This window comes from Haliotis cracherodii, unplaced genomic scaffold (genome assembly GCF_022045235.1).
Source record: "Haliotis cracherodii isolate W230 unplaced genomic scaffold, xgHalCrac1.p SCAF_4, whole genome shotgun sequence".
NCBI classification, from domain to species: domain Eukaryota; kingdom Metazoa; phylum Mollusca; class Gastropoda; order Lepetellida; family Haliotidae; genus Haliotis; species Haliotis cracherodii.
In genome coordinates this window covers 39,471,792-39,493,165 of record NW_027266297.1, presented here as the reverse complement: position 1 = coordinate 39,493,165, position 21,374 = coordinate 39,471,792, and the positions used below count along the sequence as shown (strand labels likewise).

The 21,374-nt window shown below is 40.2% G+C and overlaps 1 protein-coding gene across 1 annotated transcript in view; it reads left to right on the top strand.

Annotated features, from left to right (window-relative positions):
- Positions 1–5,596: 5,596 nt before the first annotated feature.
- The window catches only part of LOC139479226 (receptor-type tyrosine-protein phosphatase kappa-like), a 112,086-nt gene continuing 96,308 nt past the window's right edge, over positions 5,597–21,374 (top strand). The window contains exons 1-2 of the mRNA XM_071262082.1: positions 5,597–6,028; positions 14,581–14,671. Of these exons, the coding sequence (XP_071118183.1) occupies positions 5,825–6,028; positions 14,581–14,671 (295 nt within the window). The 5' untranslated portion in view covers positions 5,597–5,824. The remainder of the gene's footprint in view (positions 6,029–14,580; positions 14,672–21,374) is intronic.

Here is a 21,374-nt window from a genome sequence, read left to right as displayed (position 1 = left end):
TTAATAAATAAAAACTTGAAGGATTCTGTAAATTTTGATTTAGTTTGAATGATATCTCAAGGCACTATTTAATGAGACAGCAATTGTTACAATGACACTAAACAGATTCCATGGAGGGCATGACTATTGTCCTCAAACAGCACAATGAAGATTTACATCTGTTTAAGCCAGGGTATTGAGAGGAGAGCTTATTTCTTCATCACATGTGCTAGGGGAATTAAATTATTTATTTTTAATACTGACTCCTTCTTGTCATCAATTGCTTCTCATCAATCATGACTCTTGTTAGGTCATTGATTGAAGATGTTAACGGAAGTGCACATAAAATATCTAGATACACACCAGAAACCAGCACAAGCATGGTCATCTGTTACGGCAAGGATGGGTTGCTGAAGTGGTAGAATAGGTCTTCAGCAACCCATGCTTGCCATAAAAGGTGACTTGTCGTAAGGGGAGACTAACTGGATCGGGTGGTCAGTGGTTGATGCATGTCATCGTATCCCAAATGCATGGATTGATGCTCATGATATCAATCACTGGATTGTCTGGTCCAGAGTCGATTATTTACAGACCACTGTCATATAGCTGGAATATTGCTGAGTCTGGCGTTAAACAACAAACATCATCATCATCATCAGTCTCCGACGGCAAAGATGACAAATGGCAAGGTGATGGTTTCGGTTTTCTGAGATTTTTAGAATCATACTGGTGGACTACTCCTGAAAGACCTGACCATTAATGGCCAATTATATGCTCATCTGCTTCGTAAGTGAGTGAGTGAGTGAGTTTGGTTTAACGACGCTTTTAGCAATATTCCAGCAATATCACGGCGGGGGACACCAGAAATGGGCTTCACACATTGTACCCATGTCGGGATTCGAACCCGGGTCTTCGGCGTGACGAGTGAACGCTTTAACCACTAGGCTACCTGACCGCCCCCTGCTTCGTAAGCTTCACAGACATTAATCTATTGTCCTGATGACATAACGTTATCAATTTTGGCCGTCATGAATAATGGTGACGTCATATCATAATGACCTCAACAAACCAGTGTGACACATACCGCACAAACAGCTTCCCACATTATGAAAGTGGATAACTGGTTTGTTAAATCTTTCTAATAAATAATAATGACTTTTTCAATATAATTACAATGTTTTTCATCTTATATTATTGAATATCTGTGATTACCGCCACATGTCTTCAAAATCGGCGCAGACCGACTTCGCAGTGTTTTTTGCCTTGCGCTTCCTGGTTCGGCTTATCTGCGGGTCATATCATTTTCTTTCGTATTTCAATGGTCAAGTTAACACCTCGGCTTATCCACGGGGTCGGCTTATCCGCGGTCATATATGGTAATTGCTTCCACCCACCCTGACCAACAAATTTTAAGAATCAATCAAATCCACATGTGCAAATATCAGAAAGTTATTGCACTCATTCTTCCAACCCTTATGGACAATATTTAACAATTAAGCTGTCCTGGTCTTGACAATGATCAACAGAAGGGGGAATTGGTTGTATGAGATGCTGACTCCCATGGGTCACGGGGTCCTGCAGTGTTGTACCCTGCCTCCCCGCCCCCAGTCAGATTGCTACACTGACACTATCAATAATATATACAGGCCAGCCCCAGTAAATCACATTTGTGCCTGAGAGATCAATCAATAATACTAACAGATGATCATTGTGTTCTGAGGAAAATATCTTCACTATCTTTAAGCATGAAAGTATGAATATAACACAAGCATGTTATTAGTATTAATTATTCATTCAAATGGCCAGTGTGTGATAGAGATTGCAGCACTGGAGTGTCTTGTACAGGTTCAAATCACAGTGATGTCAATGTTAGTACTTTCTTTATAAAACAAAACGGATATATTTGGTGTCAGGAATGACTGTTTGTGATGTTCATGATTGTTTCTTGAACATAATGGTCTTCATTACAGAACAACCTTAGCGCTACGTGAGGTGAGGTGAAATTGGGTTTATCGTCGCGTCCAAGATTATTGCACTTATATAGCATGTACGTGTATGTGTTTGTTTGGCTGCTTGTACTAGTCCAGACTGATGCCGATTTATACTGCTAGCTCAATGAGATGCCATGCCGCAGTTTAATATGGATACCCCACTCAGACACAGTATACTGACTCCGAGCTGACCAGTCCTTGTTTTAGCCCCTTAATGCCGAGCGCCAGACAGTTTAACAACAAGTACCATCTTTTAACGTCTTTTGGTATGACACGGCCGGGGATGGAACCCCGGACCTTCCGCTCTCTGGGCGGACGCTCTACCACTAGACCACGGAGGCGGTCCCTTAGCACTACAGCTGTTGTAAGTCTATGTTAAGGTATGGGAGTTACGATTACCTTAGCACAGAGATCGCTTTGTACAATGGTACCCTGGTCAGTTATGTTGGTATTATAGGGACAATGTACTGTGAGATTGCGCAAAGCGAAAGAGGCCGAGGGTCACCAAAATTTATCACAACTAAATTGGGGTGGAGGCTTGAAAAAAGGACACAGTTCTATTTTTCCAAATAAATAAATTATACATCTGAACAATGTTTAGGAACTGGGTGGCATTGTACAAAACAACTTTAGCGCTACAACTGTCGTAAGTCTATGTTAATGTATGGGTGTTACGATCACCTTAGCACAAAGATCACTTTGTACAACGGCACCACGGCCATAAATTGAAGGGAGGAGGTGGGGCATGAAAACATGTATTTAGGGGGTGGGGGTGAAGGGCATATGATACAGCCCTAAGACCAACCTCACTGCCGCCACTCCCAACCCACCCATCCCCCTACCCAACCCAATCCCCACACCCAACCCAAATGCCCATCCTCAGCCCCACCCCAATTCCAGCATAATAAAGAAATGCTTTTACTATACTACAAAAGATCTATTTAGATTCATTAAATCATTAAACCATTTCATATTTTGTGTTACTGTTTCACACATTCCATTCTCAAAAGATATTATTTTGAAATGTGAACACAGTTAAGCTCAAAATTAAACAATGTTTTAATCAATCATTAAGCATCAATCATGGAATCGATTTTTCAACATGATGTGAAAAATTACAGCAGCTTAGCAAGACATTTAACAACACCTGTGTATTCTAAGCCAACATGATCAATCATTACAATGAAACCCCTAGCTGTTATATTGACAGGAAACTTATATTGTTATTGTTGGAGAATTATATTGTCTTTCACAATTGAATGTAATATGGATTTTATACTGCTTTCAAAATCATTTCTGTTACGTATCATGCAGGGTTCAAAATTCCATGTAGTACAGTGGCAAATGCCATTGTTAAAATCTTAATTTATGGTTAAATAAGTTCCTGATACCTAAGCACACGTAGAATTAATATTTCAGCAAAAATGTTTGTGATATAAATCCAATGGTAAATGTACTTTCATTAAGGTAAACAGGATAAACACATAGAAAATGAAAATGTATGTGAATGGTATTATTCCATGGGCGGATACAGCTTTTTTTAAAAGGGGGGGGTGCACAATTAAGATCTATTTATTGTCTTTGGTGGTAATTTATACAGAATTAAAGATTTTTTGGGAAATAAAAAGGGGGGGTGCACACCCCCGCACCCCCACCCCCCACCCCCCCTCTGTATCCGCCCATGGATTCACAAAGTCATCCATGGGATTCAGAAACTGAATTGGATATTATGAATTAAGTGAAAGAAACATGCACACGAGTTAATGGTGAAATGGCAATCTCCAGGGTTAAAGATAGATCAAAAGTATTTTTCTTGTTGACACAGTTGAATTTGAAAGAGCACATCTAAATATCATTTATGTATTCCCCGTGGCACACTTGAAGTGAGTTATGTTGTGGATGTTGTCTCATCATGGATATACCAAAAGACGTTAAAAGATGGTACTTGTTGTTACCCTGTCTGGCGCTCGGCATTAAGGGGCTAAAACAAGGACTGGTCGGCTTGTGTCTGAGTGGAGTATTTATCTTAAACTTTGGCATGGTATCTCAGTGTGCTAGCACTATAAATCGGCATCAGTTCGGACTTGTACAAGTAGCCACACACACATGCATGCACGTTGCTATATATAAGTGCAATAATCTTGGATGCGACGTTAAACCCCATTTCACCTCACCTCATCATTTATTTGGTGATCACAAACTAAGGATCGTCATAGGGCCGAGGTTCAAACTGAGTTAGTCATGCCTCAAAAATTACTATAAAAGTTCACCATATTGAATCTAAATTGTTAAATCTTGAGGTTTCATAAACTTCAGTTCATTATCATATTTATGCATATATCAGTATTAATTACAAATAACAACATTTAATTTGTGAACATATCATAAATCAATCTGATTTTCAATTTTAGAAGGTCAAATGATTATTCTATTTAAAAATGTTACTAAATTTTTCATGTGTTAGTCTGAAATTCCTATACATATTAATGCCGAACGGTTTATCACAAACGGGTTTCAGAGAAATCTGTAGTGATGGATTTAAAAAAGAGAAAAAAATATGGGATCTTAAATTAGAGCTTTCTCCGAGAAGTGAGCCAGTAGAAATTAAATCTATTTTAAGACGTCTGAAGAAATCTGGAACTTCGCAGCTAGAGTGTGATTCCGTCGCTGCCGAGCTAGTTTGTCATTGTTGAGGGTGATGGCAATGTGTTCACCAAATCCTTAGGGTGTCTGGCATGGCCGATATGCCATCAAGCCATACTTCTGTGGGCAGTTAGAGCGATGGCCACCACCCTGATCAGGGCACAGATAACATTGCCGCATGTATGCCACATCCTTCATACAACATGCATAAGCTACTCCCAGATTATCAAATGATGTTACAAGGATTAGGGAATTCCATTCTCCTGGTCTTCAAGATTCCTCTGAATCAATATTTAGTATGGCTTGGTGGGGCTGAGCGATCCTTTCTGCTCGTCCACTGTGTGGTTTGAGACAGGCTGCAGTTTTACATGTATTCACTCATGTTTTAGATGATGTGGCATGTTTTACAGGTCCAAACACTGCATAACAATTGGGCACCATCGTTTGTGTGGTTCCAGACCCTTCTCAGACATATGCTATGTGTGTTGACCAAATGAAGGGTTTGATGCATTGTCAGGACCAGATAACTTTGTCATCAACCAACTGTGTAACGTTTCCATCTCTCATGCTGTGATTCCCCTAAAACAAATGGATTGAATGACATGTTGTGACTGTTAACACATTGTATTGACATAATTTTCAATTATCTTTCCTGGATGTTCTGACAGTGTTGTTGGGAAGAGATGCTCGCAGAGGTGAGCGTGATTAGCATCGCTGTGTGACTGGATTGGTCAGAATGAAAGGTACATGAAGCATCCTCATCTAGAGAGGGCAGACTGGACCGTATCGGGTGCTGACGGCACTGTGATACTGCAGCTTGCCATCCCAGCCTGTCAGAATCCATCATGGAGATCATCGTCTAAACTAATAACTCCCATGAGACTTGGAACAATTTCATTGATTGTCATGTGACTTTTTGTGAGCGAGCATGTGCAGTGGGTCCATTTAGCCTGTGACAGTTCGGAAGTACACAACACATCGACAAGACGTGCATCGCTCACATGGCGATGCAGTGTCAACCAAGTTTAGCCTTTTAGTCCTCTTTCATGCATGACAAAACATGCAAATTGGTTATCCTATGCTGGGCCTGCACTCCAATGTGCAGTATTACTGGCAAGCCAATGTTGCTTTTGGATTTATTCTACAGACAGAGTGTAATGATGACAGACATCTGTTTGACAGTTTTCTTCCATCCTCTATGGTACTAAGTCATGACAAACATGGGCAAGAAATTGTTACGTTCCTTTAATGCCCAGTTATTGAAGTTTAAAGTAATGTGTGGTTTGTCTATGGACTCGGCAGCCAAAGAAGAAAAGGCTGTTGCTTCAGTGTGCCAAGACCCCATCCCTGTTGCCAGATTCCTTCACACACTCCGACAGAAGAAGTCAGACAAGCAGCTCAACATTGAAGTCAGGGTAAGATATTGAAGTCATTTGAGGGACCAGTTCAAAAGTTTGATGTCGGATAAAAATCCTAATTCATTTAGTTTAGGGTTGGGGGTTAATGGACCATTTTTTCCATTTGAGAAATTTCAACACCTGAATTGTGTTGCAACTTAACCAAGCAAAAAGACATATGTTTGTTCATATACTGTTAGGAGTTGTCTTTAAGTACATCCTGTGTTTCCATGGGGTAGGGTTTTGTCATCACTGGTGCTGCTACTAAACTTTTCTGGTGCTGTCCGAATATAGGATGGAAGATTTGATCTATGAAAATAACTGATTTTTAACACCTAGTAAATAAATTTCAGTCAATAAACGTTCGACAAAAGAGGCCACTAAACTAAGGAATTCAACTTTTTCAGAATTATTTTTTGGGTGAGGGGTATGTCTCAAAACTTAAGGTATTATGTTTTTTATCCGGCATGAAACCTTTGAACTGGTCCCTTAGTTGCTGTTGTTTTTGTTTTCATTAAGAATACATTGAAATGTTTATAATTGCCTTAATGCTTGTTGTTGATATAAATCCTTGTTATTGCTAAAAAAAATTAATTCTTGCTGTTATTGTTTTTGTTAATTATTGTTGAAGTCAGTGTTATATTATTTCTTTCTACCATTGTCCTGATAATTGCTGTTGCTTTCATTGTTTTCATAATTGTTCTGCTGTCAGTGTTTTTGCAATTGATGTTTCTATCATTGTCTTTATAACTGGTTCACCCCAGGTGATTAGGTTAGAATAGCTCCCTAACAACCTATGCTGATGGTAAGAGGCAACCAAATGTGGTTGACAGCATGTCGTGGTAGAAAGTTTGGAATACTGCTTGTATATTGTATAATTGTGGCATTAAGAAACAAAAAAATAAATAAATGAATCATAATTATAGCACAGTAAGTATGTTTATAAAGAACATGATAATAATGGAACTGACCGATATAACAAACTTATTTTTTAGTCCCGGACATTTGTTGTATATTTGCTGTCTATATACTTATAACGAACTACGGTTATTACAAACTAAAATCAGTGATCATTTTGAGTTCGTTTTAACTGTAGTTTACTGTAGTTTCAAACTTTGCTGCCACCTATTTAAAATCCAATTCTTACTAATGTCTCCATCAACAGTCTGTATAGGATGAATTACTGAGACAATCAGCAATGAAGGGTTCGTATACCATGGAGCTGTATGACGTGTAATACATGCTTTTGGGGCAACACCTATCATCACATGTAGTCAGTAGGTTAGTAGGATCAAGCAGGCTCCACAAGCAATTATCACTGGATAACCTGTCATTATGGCTCAAGAGAAGATATCAGTTGTCTTGGGTGTTATTTCTGTAGAAGGGTTTCCAGCTAAGCTGAATCTCTGTGATTCTGAAAACATTATGTCAAAATTTGGATTAGCAGCATCAAAATACTGTTTTCTACCCTCTTTGTCTACCATCTTTGTTAACTGTCTGTCGCAATCTACCGTCTTCGTCTACCATATTACCTCTCCAGCTTTCTCTTCCAGCTTTGTAATCCTGTTGTTGTCTTATTAGCTTTATCAGTATGTCATGTGATCATGCATTATCTAATGAGTTTTCTGAAATGAATCGGCAAGTAACGCAATACATTTTAGAGTACTGTAATATGTCTGATTGATTTATGTTGGGAGTTAAATCATTCATAAGGAGGAAAACAAATTAGTGTATGTCAAAAGCAAAAAGAGGTCAAGAATGTGAATTGATTTTTTCAAGATGCTGTTATTTGCCAGAAAAGCATAAGTCACAGAATACGGGTGCTGAATTTGCAGTTGTTAAAAAGAGATCTGGGTTAAAATTGGTCTTCAGCAACCCATGCTTGCCGTAATAGGTGACTATGCTTGTCGTAAGAGGCGACTAACGGGATCAGGTGATCAGGCTCGCTGACTTGGTTGATGCATGTCATCTTATCCCAATTGGATGAAGCGATGCTCATGTCAATCCCTGGATTGACTTGTCCAGGGTAGATTATTTACAGGCCAACGTCATGTAGCTAGAAAATTGCTGAATGTAGCATAAAACAGCAAACTCACAAACAAACACACAAAGCATGTTCAAGTTCAAAATCACAAATAAATAAATAGAACATTTTGTCTTCAGCGGGTGTGGTTATGCTTAGGAGAGGTGGTAGAGGCTTTCACAGATGTTTCCAGAAGAGGGAACCTCTATTTGTTGTCAAGTCTGTAGGATGCTGTAGAGACATTGTCTACCTAAATTCTTACCTCTCCAATTTTTCGGGGGTGGTCAGGTAGCCTAGTGGTTAAACCGTTCGCTCGTCACGCCGACGACCCGGGTTCGATTCCTGACATGGGTACAATGTGTGAAGCCCAATTCTGGTGTCCCCCGCTGTGATATTGCTGGAATATTGCTAAAAGCGGCGTAAAACCTCGCTCACTCACTCTCCAATTTTTCATTCTTCTTTTATTTGATCCTGACCATTATTAATCAAGTTGTCCAATATTTTTGTTTCTCCTTCGTCTTGATACACCGACAGAAAATCACTCGAAGAGCTATCTGATTAGTCTGGCCAAAGTACACTCGAATTTATTGTTTATTATATGAATACGACAGACAAATAATTTCATGAAGTTGTTTTAAGGAGAGTCAATGTTTGATCAATTTACAAACACAAGAATAATGTTTTCTTATCATCCTGGATTCTTTTGAAATACATTAATCTGGGATTTATTTTATGAATTATTTTGTTCACTAACAACAAGAAAATAATGATTTGTCCTCTAGTCATAACCCATGAAAATATTAATTGTTTGTTGGACATGCTGGATGTTTTCAGGACATAATAATATAAATTGTTCAGTTCCTCTAAATGAAATGACTTTTTAAGCTGCATCCATGTACCAGTCTGCTCCAAAGCCTTTGAGTGTACATCTTGCATCGTGGCATCATGTTCAGTGGACTTTACACCTTGTGTCCACACTTTTAGGTGGACCAGTATCGGCTGCTCATACTTGACTGCAACAAAGTTGACTAGATTCAGTCTTCAGACTAATGTCATGTGTCTGAGGGATGATACATGTGTATGGAGATGATACATGTGTCTGGAGATGATATGTGTGTCTGAGAGATGATACATGCGTCTGAGAGATGATGTGTGTGTCTGAGGGATGATACATGTGTCTGAGAGATGATATGTGTGTCTGAGGGATGATACGTGTGTCTGAGGGATGATATGTGTGTCTGAGGGATGATACAAGTGTCTCAAGAATGATACGTGTGTCTGAGGGATGATACATGTGCCTGGAGATGATATGTGTATCTGGAGATGATGTGTGTGTCTTAGGGATGATATGTGTGTCTGAGGGATGATATGTGTGTCTGAGGGATGATACAAGTGTCTCAAGAATGATACGTGTGTCTGAGGGATGATACATGTGCCTGGAGATGATATGTGTATCTGGAGATGATGTGTGTGTCTGAGAGATGATACATTTGTCTGAGAGATGATGTGTGTGTCTGAGGGATGATACATGTGTCTGAGGGATGATATGTGTGTCTGAGGGATGATACATGTGTCTGAGGGATGATATGTGTGTCTGAGGGATGATGTGTGTGTCTGGAGATGATATGTGTGTCTGAGGGATGATACGTGTATCTGAGGGATGATATGTGTATCTGAGGGATGATACAAATGTCTGAGGGATGATATGTGTGTCTGAGGGATGATATGTGTGTCTGAGGGATGATACGTGTATCTGAGGGATGATATGTGTGTCTGAGGGATGATATGTGTGTCTGAGGGATGATACGTGTATCTGAGGGATGATATGTGTATCTGAGGGATGATACAAATGTCTGAGGGATGATATGTGTGTCTGAGAGATGATACATGTGTCTGAGGGATGATATGTGTATCTGAGGGATGATACGTGTGTCTGAGGGATGATACATGTGTCTGAGGGATGATACATGTGCCTGAGAGATGATACGTGTATCTGGAGATGGTATGTGTGTCAGAGGGATGATACGTGTGTCCGAGGGATGATACAAGTGTCTGAAGAATGATATGTGTGTCTGAGGGATGATATGTGTGTCTGAGGGATGATACAAGTGTCTGAGGGATGATACAAATGTCCGAGGGATGATGTGTGTGTCTGAGGGATGATATGTGTGTCTGAGGGATGATACAAGTGTCTGAGGGATGATACAAATGTCCGAGGGATGATGTGTGTGTCTGGGGGATGATACGTGTGTCTGAGGGATGATACATGTGCCTGAGAGATGATACGTGTATCTGGAGATGGTATGTGTGTCAGAGGGATGATACGTGTGTCCGAGGGATGATACAAGTGTCTGAAGAATGATATGTGTGTCTGAGGGATGATATGTGTGTCTGAGGGATGATACAAGTGTCTGAGGGATGATACAAATGTCCGAGGGATGATGTGTGTGTCTGAGGGATGATACGTGTGTCTGAGGGATGATACATGTGCCTGAGAGATGATACGTGTATCTGGAGATGGTATGTGTGTCAGAGGGATGATACGTGTGTCTGAGGGATGATACAAGTGTCTGAGGGATGATACATGTGTCTGAGGGATGATACATGTGTCTGAGTGATGATACAAGTGTCTGAGGGATGATACAAGTGTCTGAGGGATGATGTGTGTGTCTGAGGGATGATGTTTGTGTCTGAGGGATGATACCTGTGTCTGGGGGATGATACATGTGCCTGAGGGATGATATGTGTGTCTGATGGATGATACAAGTGTCTGAGGGATGATGCAAGTGTCTGAGGGATGATGTGTGTGTCTGAGGGATGATACCTGTGTCTGAGGGGTGATATGTGTGTCTGAGGGATGATATGTGTGTCTGAGGGATGATATGTGTGTCTGAGGGATGATATGTGTGTCTGAGGGATGATACAAGTGTCTGAGAGATGATGTGTGTGTCTGAGGGATGATACATGTGTCTGAGGGATGATACCTGTGTCTGGGGATGATACAAATGTCCGAGGGATGATGTGTGTGTCTGGAGATGATACATGTGTCTGATGGATGATACAAATGTCCGAGGGATGATGTGTGTGTCTGGAGATGATACGTGTGTCTGAGGGATGATACATGTGTCTGAGGGGTGATACATGTGTCTGGGGATGATACAAAGGTCCGAAGGATGATATGTGTGTCTGGAGATGATACATGTGTCTGAGGGATGATACATGTGTCTGGGGATGATACAAATGTCCGAGGGATGATGTGTGTGTCTGGAGATGATACATGTGTCTGACGGATGATACAAATGTCCGAGGGATGATGTGTGTTTGGGGGATGATGTGTGTGTCTGGAGATGATACGTGTGTCTGACGGATGATACGTGTGTCTGGGGATGATACAAAGGTCTGAGGGATGATGTGTGTGTCTGGAGATGATACCTGTGTCTGGGGATGATACAAATGTCTGAGGGATGATGTGTGTGTCTGGAGATGATACCTGTGTCTGGGGATGATACAAATGTCCGAGGGATGATGTGTGTGTCTGGAGATGATATGTGTGTCTGAGGGATGATACGTGTGTCTGAGGGATGATACAAATGTCCGAGGGATGATGTGTGTGTCTGAGGGATGATACATGTGTCTGAAGAATGATATGTGTGTCTGAGGGATGATACAAGTGTCTGAGGGATGATACAAGTGTCTGAGGGATGATATGTGTGTCTGAGGGATGATACATGTGTCTGAGGGATGATACATGTGTCTGAGGGATGATACAAGTGTCCGAGGGATGATGTGTGTGTCTGAGGGATGATACATGTGTCTGGGGATGATACAAATGTCCGAGGGATGATGTGTGTGTCTGGAGATGATACATGTGTCTGACGGATGATACAAATGTCCGAGGGATGATGTGTGTTTGGGGGATGATGTGTGTGTCTGGAGATGATACGTGTGTCTGACGGATGATACGTGTGTCTGGGGATGATACAAAGGTCTGAGGGATGATGTGTGTATCTGGAGATGATACCTGTGTCTGGGGATGATACAAATGTCTGAGGGATGATGTGTGTGTCTGGAGATGATACCTGTGTCTGGGGATGATACAAATGTCTGAGGGATGATGTGTGTGTCTGGAGATGATATGTGTGTCTGAGGGATGATACGTGTGTCTGAGGGATGATACAAATGTCCGAGGGATGATGTGTGTGTCTGAGGGATGATACATGTGTCTGAAGAATGATATGTGTGTCTGAGGGATGATACAAGTGTCTGAGGGATGATACAAGTGTCTGAGGGATGATATGTGTGTCTGAGGGATGATACATGTGTCTGAGGGATGATACATGTGTCTGAGGGATGATACAAGTGTCCGAGGGATGATGTGTGTGTCTGAGGGATGATACATGTGTCTGAAGAATGATATGTGTGTCTGAGGGATGATACATGTGTCTGAGGGATGATACATGTGTCTGAGTGATGATACAAGTGTCTGAGGGATGATACAAGTGTCTGAGGGATGATGTGTGTGTCTGAGGGATGATGTTTGTGTCTGAGGGATGATACCTGTGTCTGGGGGATGATACATGTGCCTGAGGGATGATATGTGTGTCTGATGGATGATACAAGTGTCTGAGGGATGATGCAAGTGTCTGAGGGATGATGTGTGTGTCTGAGGGATGATACCTGTGTCTGAGGGGTGATATGTGTGTCTGAGGGATGATATGTGTGTCTGAGGGATGATATGTGTGTCTGAGGGATGATATGTGTGTCTGAGGGATGATACAAGTGTCTGAGAGATGATGTGTGTGTCTGAGGGATGATACATGTGTCTGAGGGATGATACCTTTGTCTGGGGATGATACAAATGTCCGAGGGATGATGTGTGTGTCTGGAGATGATACATGTGTCTGATGGATGATACAAATGTCCGAGGGATGATGTGTGTGTCTGGAGATGATACGTGTGTCTGAGGGATGATACATGTGTCTGAGGGGTGATACATGTGTCTGGGGATGATACAAAGGTCCGAAGGATGATATGTGTGTCTGGAGATGATACATGTGTCTGAGGGATGATACATGTGTCTGGGGATGATACAAATGTCCGAGGGATGATGTGTGTGTCTGGAGATGATACATGTGTCTGACGGATGATACAAATGTCCGAGGGATGATGTGTGTTTGGGGGATGATGTGTGTGTCTGGAGATGATACGTGTGTCTGACGGATGATACGTGTGTCTGGGGATGATACAAAGGTCTGAGGGATGATATGTGTGTCTGGAGATGATACCTGTGTCTGGGGATGATACAAATGTCTGAGGGATGATGTGTGTGTCTGGAGATGATACCTGTGTCTGGGGATGATACAAATGTCCGAGGGATGATGTGTGTGTCTGGAGATGATATGTGTGTCTGAGGGATGATACGTGTGTCTGAGGGATGATACAAATGTCCGAGGGATGATGTGTGTGTCTGAGGGATGATACATGTGTCTGAAGAATGATATGTGTGTCTGAGGGATGATACAAGTGTCTGAGGGATGATACAAGTGTCTGAGGGATGATATGTGTGTCTGAGGGATGATACATGTGTCTGAGGGATGATACATGTGTCTGAGGGATGATACAAGTGTCCGAGGGATGATGTGTGTGTCTGAGGGATGATACATGTGTCTGGGGATGATACAAATGTCCGAGGGATGATGTGTGTGTCTGGAGATGATACATGTGTCTGACGGATGATACAAATGTCCGAGGGATGATGTGTGTTTGGGGGATGATGTGTGTGTCTGGAGATGATACGTGTGTCTGACGGATGATACGTGTGTCTGGGGATGATACAAAGGTCTGAGGGATGATGTGTGTGTCTGGAGATGATACCTGTGTCTGGGGATGATACAAATGTCTGAGGGATGATGTGTGTGTCTGGAGATGATACCTGTGTCTGGGGATGATACAAATGTCTGAGGGATGATGTGTGTGTCTGGAGATGATATGTGTGTCTGAGGGATGATACGTGTGTCTGAGGGATGATACAAATGTCCGAGGGATGATGTGTGTGTCTGAGGGATGATACATGTGTCTGAAGAATGATATGTGTGTCTGAGGGATGATACAAGTGTCTGAGGGATGATACAAGTGTCTGAGGGATGATATGTGTGTCTGAGGGATGATACATGTGTCTGAGGGATGATACATGTGTCTGAGGGATGATACAAGTGTCCGAGGGATGATGTGTGTGTCTGAGGGATGATACATGTGTCTGAAGAATGATATGTGTGTCTGAGGGATGATACAAGTGTCTGAGGGATGATACAAGTGTCTGAGGGATGATGCGTGTGTCTGGAGATGATACATGTGTCTGAGGGATGATACCTGTGTCTGAGGGATGATACAAGTGTCTGGGGGATGATACATGTGTTTGGGGGTGATACATGTGTCTGGGGATGATACATATGTCCAAGGAATGATGTGTGTGTCTGGGGGATGATGTGTGTGTCTGGGGGATGATACACTGATATACACTCACAATGAAGCATCTCTCTACTTCCAGGCCATTGTGCGGAACCAGGAGGAGTTTCCCTGTACCACGGCCATGTCCCCCCGAAACATCAACTTCAACATCAAGCAGGAAGTGGTAACATGTAAGTCCCATCTGACCTCACTTTCACATTTTGTTTGAAAAGGATGACTCAGCTTGAGCAAATTGGCAGTCCAAGATTCAAATCATTCAAACATCGCTCCTGTTTTTGCCAATTTTACAATGGGATATAAATCTAGAAATAATAATTATCTTAATTACCCAAAGACAATGCTCACATTCACACATCGCATTATCACAATGTCTGAAAATGGGCTCCTGGCCATAGATCACAGTCTACTTTAGAGGAGGGCAGGGATCCAAACCTGTTACAATTCTAGGCCTAGGAGCACTGTGTTTGCAACTGAGATGTTGTATATTTGTTTATAGGTAATCATTAGCTGTTAGATTCATACAGGGAAACATGAGTATGAGTTTCTTTATTACCAGTATGAACACAGGAAGCCTGATTTACGCATGGCTGTTTGGAGTTGTGACAACTGTCCTGAGGTTGAAGCTTCTTGTGTTATACTGGAGAAATGAAATGACAGTTTCTCCAGTTGTGCAAGCATAAGAAATGACAACAATTGTTTCTCAGGCCATGCTGATTGACATAACAGTATGTTAGGGTAGTGTGTGTGTTTTTGTGTGTGTGTGTTTGTTTTTTGTTTTTGTTTTTGTGTGTGTGTGTGTGTGTGTGTGTGTGTGTGTGTGTGTGTGTGTGTGTGTGTGTGTGTGTGTGTGTGTGTGTGTGTGTGTGCACGCAAGTGTGTTTATGTGTGTGTGTGTTTATGTGTGTGTGTGTGTGTGTCTCTTTCTCTCTGTATTGCTGTGTCTCTCTGTATCACTGTGTCTGTGATGTCTCTCTCTCTCTCTCTCTCTTTCTCTCTCTCTCTCTCTCTCCCTCTCTCTCTCTCTCAAACTATATTAGACATCAAATATATCAAATATATCCCAAAAAACATGGTACTCAATTATTCAATGGAACAAAATCATCATTGAATGACAGCTGCCATCATTTCAAACTGCAGATTCTATTTGAGCTGACAACTCTCAGTAAGCTTACACTGTGGGGAATCGGTGACTTTCTCCTTCCTGTTATTAGCTTTATATGGTACAGTGCTTATGTTGGCTATTTCCTACTTAAAACTACAGTAATATGTTTTGAGACAGACTTTTATATGCTTTTAAATTATGCAGCTGTTTTTGTCTTTCTCAACAATAGAGAATTCCTAATGAGTGTCACGACATTGCATGAGCAATTGTAGTGACATGGTGCTCACTGTTCAGTTGGCATGATGTTGTTTTTCATGCAATTAGCATCTTATATAAATGTTACCTGTACATTAGTGGATGTGCCAATTACTAGAAGATGAAAAGGAATGCTATTTCATGGTATATTTTATAGATGTGAAAGTAATTGGCATAAAAAACATTATATATGTTGTTACCTGCAGCGACTGGATGTATTGCTTCTTGTCGATGGTCGGAACAGTGCTTTGCAAACACCTGGTGACATCACTAACTTAAATTGATCCATTCATAGAATTTTCATCTCTCTTTTGCCTTTTACGCCCAAATGGAAATTGTTTCGGCAGATAATTGAGACTAGTTATTGCCATTGATGTTTTATGATTACATCCAAATGTAAATCTATAGTTATGTAATGTTATTTTTCTGACAGTACTAGGCGAGGTGAGGTGAAATGGGGTTTAACATCGCATCCAAGATTATTGCACTTATATAGCGACGTGCATGCACGTGTATGTTTTGCGTGTGGCTGCTTGTACCAGTCCAGACTAACGCCGATTTATAGTGCTAGCACACTGAGATACCATGACGAAGTTTAACATGAATACCCCACTCAGACTCCGAGCCGACCAGTCCTTGTTTTAGCACCTTAATGCCGAGCGCCAGACAGGGTAACAACAAGTACCATCTTTTAACGTCATTTGGTATGATGCGACTGGGGATCGAACCCCAGACCTTCCGCTCTTTGGGCAGATGCTCTATCATTAGACCACAGAGGCAGTCTCTGACAGTACTAGTTATGAACTGAAGAGGGAAGAAAGTGTTTCAATTTTATAGTTTTAAATAGTGAAAACACTATCTAAAGCCCAGATAACTTCTGGATTTTGAAATGAAAATGAATTTTTCTCTTGACAATGCTATTTTTCTCTCAGTACTATATTTGAAAACTTTGGAATGACAGGTTATGTGAAAAAGAATCGAATATTCTTATTAACTTTTGAGTAGTACACAATGAAATTATTCACATTCATCGACTTTACGTCATTTTTTTCCCTCCATGTGACATCATTTGTTGCATCTTCCTGAGTCAGGGGAGTTAACTGACTATAAAGTCCAGGTTCCATCCTTGGCTGGTATTATTGAATTACATTTTGGCTGGACTAACAAGTCTATGCATTGTCCAATCAAAATCGTGCAAGGAAATCGAAATCCGGGTTCGCAACTGTTGTGCACATTTGGTCGATTGCAGGATTTGCAAAACATGTGCCCCGCCAATTCGTTGTCAACAGATATTTTCTAAATCTTTTCATGTTTTTAATCAAGGTGCTCACGTGATTTGATGCACTTCGCGATTCAAATCTCATTTTATCACAATATAGATCTTTATTATTGATCAGATCGTATTGACTTGGCGCCGCAATTTTGTTTGAAGCAAATGCAAGTGATATGAGAGGTGGACTCTGATTGGTCCATAGGAGAGGCATGGAAGGGACATAACTCAAAATAGCCACAGATGCCGCTACGATCAAGCCCAGGAATTCCAGCCTTGTTCGGCAAGGGTGGAAACTGGGCTTTTAAAGTCAGTTAACTCTCTTGCCTGGGGAAGATGCATTTGTTTGTATCACGACAACAAACAACTCCAGAGCGACATCATGTCTGACTGACAGCTGCTTGACTTGTTTGATGTTTTGTGTATGTCACTATTCAATAGACAGCAATTTGAAAATTTGGAAAATTTACCTAATGCTATTGTTTCAAAATGAAACAATACTAAATAACCAACCTCCAAATCCATAAACAAACTAAGAACAATATGAAAGTGCTTGTTGTCTCATCTGAATGAGAAGCATGCCTTTTGAAACCATATCTCGTTTTTTCATATTTTGTTGACACATCATGTCTGGGAACCTTCTATGTTTTGAGAATGTATTGAGTTTGTTAAAACTGATTGCAGTATTAACTCTTGGCAAACCTCAGATCCTGTGATGATCTAGGTTAGAATTGATCTTCTGCAACTCATACATAAGGGTTGACTAACGGGATCTGGTGGTCAGACAAAACCTTGTTGATGCAAGTCATTGCATCATGCGATCAATGCTCATGATGTCAATAACTATATCATCTTGTCCAGACTCGATTATTTACACTGTTGTCATTTGGCTGGAATATTACTGAGTGCGACGTTTAACAGCAAACTCAATTGCCTAGTTTGATGCTAATGATGTTAATCACTGGATTGTCTAGTCCAGACTCAATTATTTACAGACCGTTGTCATATGGCTGGTATATTACTGAGTGTGATGTTTAACAGCAAACCCAGTTGCCAAAATGGATGCTCATGATGTCAATCACTGGATTGTCCGGTCCAGACTCAATTATTTTTAGACTTTCATCATATAGATGGAATATTACTGAATAGGGTATTAAAACACAAACAAAAAAACTTCTGAATAACTCAGAAAGTAATAATTACCAAGCATTTTATGAATTATATCCCCATATGATACATTAAGTTTACCGTTCTTGACAATCTGTAACCTAAGCCTTCAATACCTGTTTTATAATAATACCAAATGTACTTGTCTGTGATATCATCCCTGGGTGTGTAGTATATAGCCTTAATACCACACTATAATTGATACTTTTGAGATCCATAGGCCATTATTGTGATGGGATGAATCTTGATACGAGGATCAATGGCGCAGACAGATTGCAGGCTTCATGTAGATTAGAAACTGCTGTGTTTTAGTGACAATGTGGACTTTCTGTCTTGAACAGCCATTGACATGTAAAACACCAGGGAGGAACGATGACTGAAAACAGACTTTTATCCTCAACTCCTGAGCACTGATCAGGTAAATTTAGAATGACCTTGTTCCAGTTTTAAGAAGCCATAGATCAATATTTCTCATGATTACATTCAACTTTATGGGAGGAATTTGGTGGAGAATTTAATTATTTTGATAGGGATCTTGTACAGATACAAGTGTCTTCGAATGACATGGTAAACCTCCTGCAATGCTAACTGAAGTTTATTTTTAGCGAACAACGAGTCTGTGATAAATCCGTAAACCTTTTGCACCAGTTATTGCGAGTCTGCAGCGCCGGACAGCTTCCAGTGTGCCGCATTGAAATACTCCGCCGTGGTCAACTGGCTGCCATGTGGTCTTGTGGCAGACTTCATCTGATTACAGACAGACCAGCCCCGTGCTTGTGGTAGACAGTGTGTGCTTGAAATAACCTCCTTCTGCAATGTTGGTAAAAGTCTACCATGTAATGAAATATAGGGTTATATATAGATATATATAAGGTTGTTAAGAATATGTATGTGTCAAATTAGTAAATATATATACATTTCTATTACACCTTTTGTTTTACGCTCTATGATAGAAACTGAAATTTTAATAATTTTATGTTGAAAAAAAACTAATACATGCTATCAGTGAAGACATATTTTGCACATTCTTCAGTTTGAGTCAACCATTCATGATTCAGATTCTGTAATAGAAAAAGTCATCCCACACATGTTCGGATAGAATATTTTTTTGGCATATTATAGTTAGTGAATATGGTTTTACGCCGCTTTTCTTTTTTAGCAACATTCCAGCAATATCACGGCGGGGGACACCAGAAATGGGCTTCAAACACTGTACCCATGTCGGGAATCAAACCCGGGTCTTCGGCGTGACTAGCAAACGCTTTAACCACTAGGCTACCTGAGCGCCCTGTGCATATTATAAGATATGAATGATCATAAATAAGGATTGACACTTTCATTGGCCAAAATTACGCATGTAATGGTAAAAGCATCTGTTTCTAATGCTGTCGTAGAAACCACCATCTTGTCCATAACACATTCTGTTCAGGAACAATTATCATTGTCTTGCATATGACGAAATAGCAGAATAATGTATATGCGATTGGTTGTGAAAAAATTGTTTGTATGTAAGCCTGACAAATAGGTTTAGTTTTGTTAGCCAATGACTGTTGGGCAGATGGAGATGTATTGAGTTCTCTTCAGTGGGACGGTGTGACAACAGAGCTACAGATAAGCTGCGTATTTGCATAAAAAAAAAATTTAAAAACTTTTCAAAACCCAATTACTTAGGTACAGAAACACATGCCAAACCTGGAAAACTCAATTGTTTGAAAACAGCACGCATAAATACCCAATGAAGTTTTTTCAGCATGCGTACCACAGGAGCTAATTTCCGAAACACAATTACGAGCTAATTTACTTTCCAAGTCAAGCCTATATTTAGAACCGTTAAATACATCTGAAACAATATAACATTTTTTTGAAAATCTCAAAATGCTTACTCATTGTGGGAAAAACACAATATAGTGATGAATAGATGAGTGAAAATGAAAAATGTAATAACCCAATTAAAGTAGAAACTTTCGAGTAAATACTCAATTTCTCAAAAAGTTATGTGGAGTTCTGTGCCAAACCAGTGTCAGAACAATCAGTCAGTGTCACAGATTTTTCTCATGCAGCCAGTGTAGAATATAAACTATTTCCTACACAGCACACTGAAAACTGACTGAGCTGAGTTAAACTGTTGTCCCTGTTTACTGTCAGTGTCATATGATTCGTGTTATCACTACACTGGGGGTCAGAAGATACCGCAGAGCAAATTCAAGGAAATGGATGAAAATGTCTCATTATTTTTTATGAAAAGTTGTATCGAGTACAAGGCCTATATATTAGCTATTTATTTCCTCATTCATGGAGATTCCTGCCCTAAATGTTTCAAAAGTAATATCTTTTTAACGTGCCATGATATGAGAATATACTGTTTTTGAGTACCGTATTCTTTGTAATTTTATTCACAGTTCTTTTTCATCATGTTAACCTCAAATAAACAACTTATTTTTCATTTTGAACAAAGAAATCTGTGAAAAACAATAAACATGTGGACCAAAACTCATTGTGACAAAACCCATTGCATAATCTAAGGAAATCTTAGGAGTCCATTGTACAATTCCGTATACCATGAGCATGTGTTCATGAATCACTATTAAATAGTGATGATACCAGTTGTTCACAAAAAGGTGAGTGTAACCTGCCCTAGAAATGGCACTATCACAAACACATGCAAAGGCAAGTCAATTGTCCACCTGAAAATACATGGCTCACTGATGTATCAAATTTTGAAATTTCATCCGCACGCCATCCATAAAACTGATTGAAAGCTTTACTAAAGCATAAAATGTTGTAGCCCTGTTGTAAGACTTTCTTATCAAAGGCACAATTATGAATACCAGGTAAAAATCAATTTGGATATTTACAGCAATATGATTCTTGTACATTTGCTCACAGACCATATTTTCTCTTGTCATCTGTTCATCAGGAAGTTATTAATGTAGGGGTGATCTGAAATCTCCTTCACCATTATATTTGCATGACCATTGATTCAGCAGCAATTTCAACCAGACTATTATCTTCTAACTTAACTGTCTGAAAATAACCCTGAAGAATAGCAGCACACATCTTTTGATTGATGTTCCTGTCT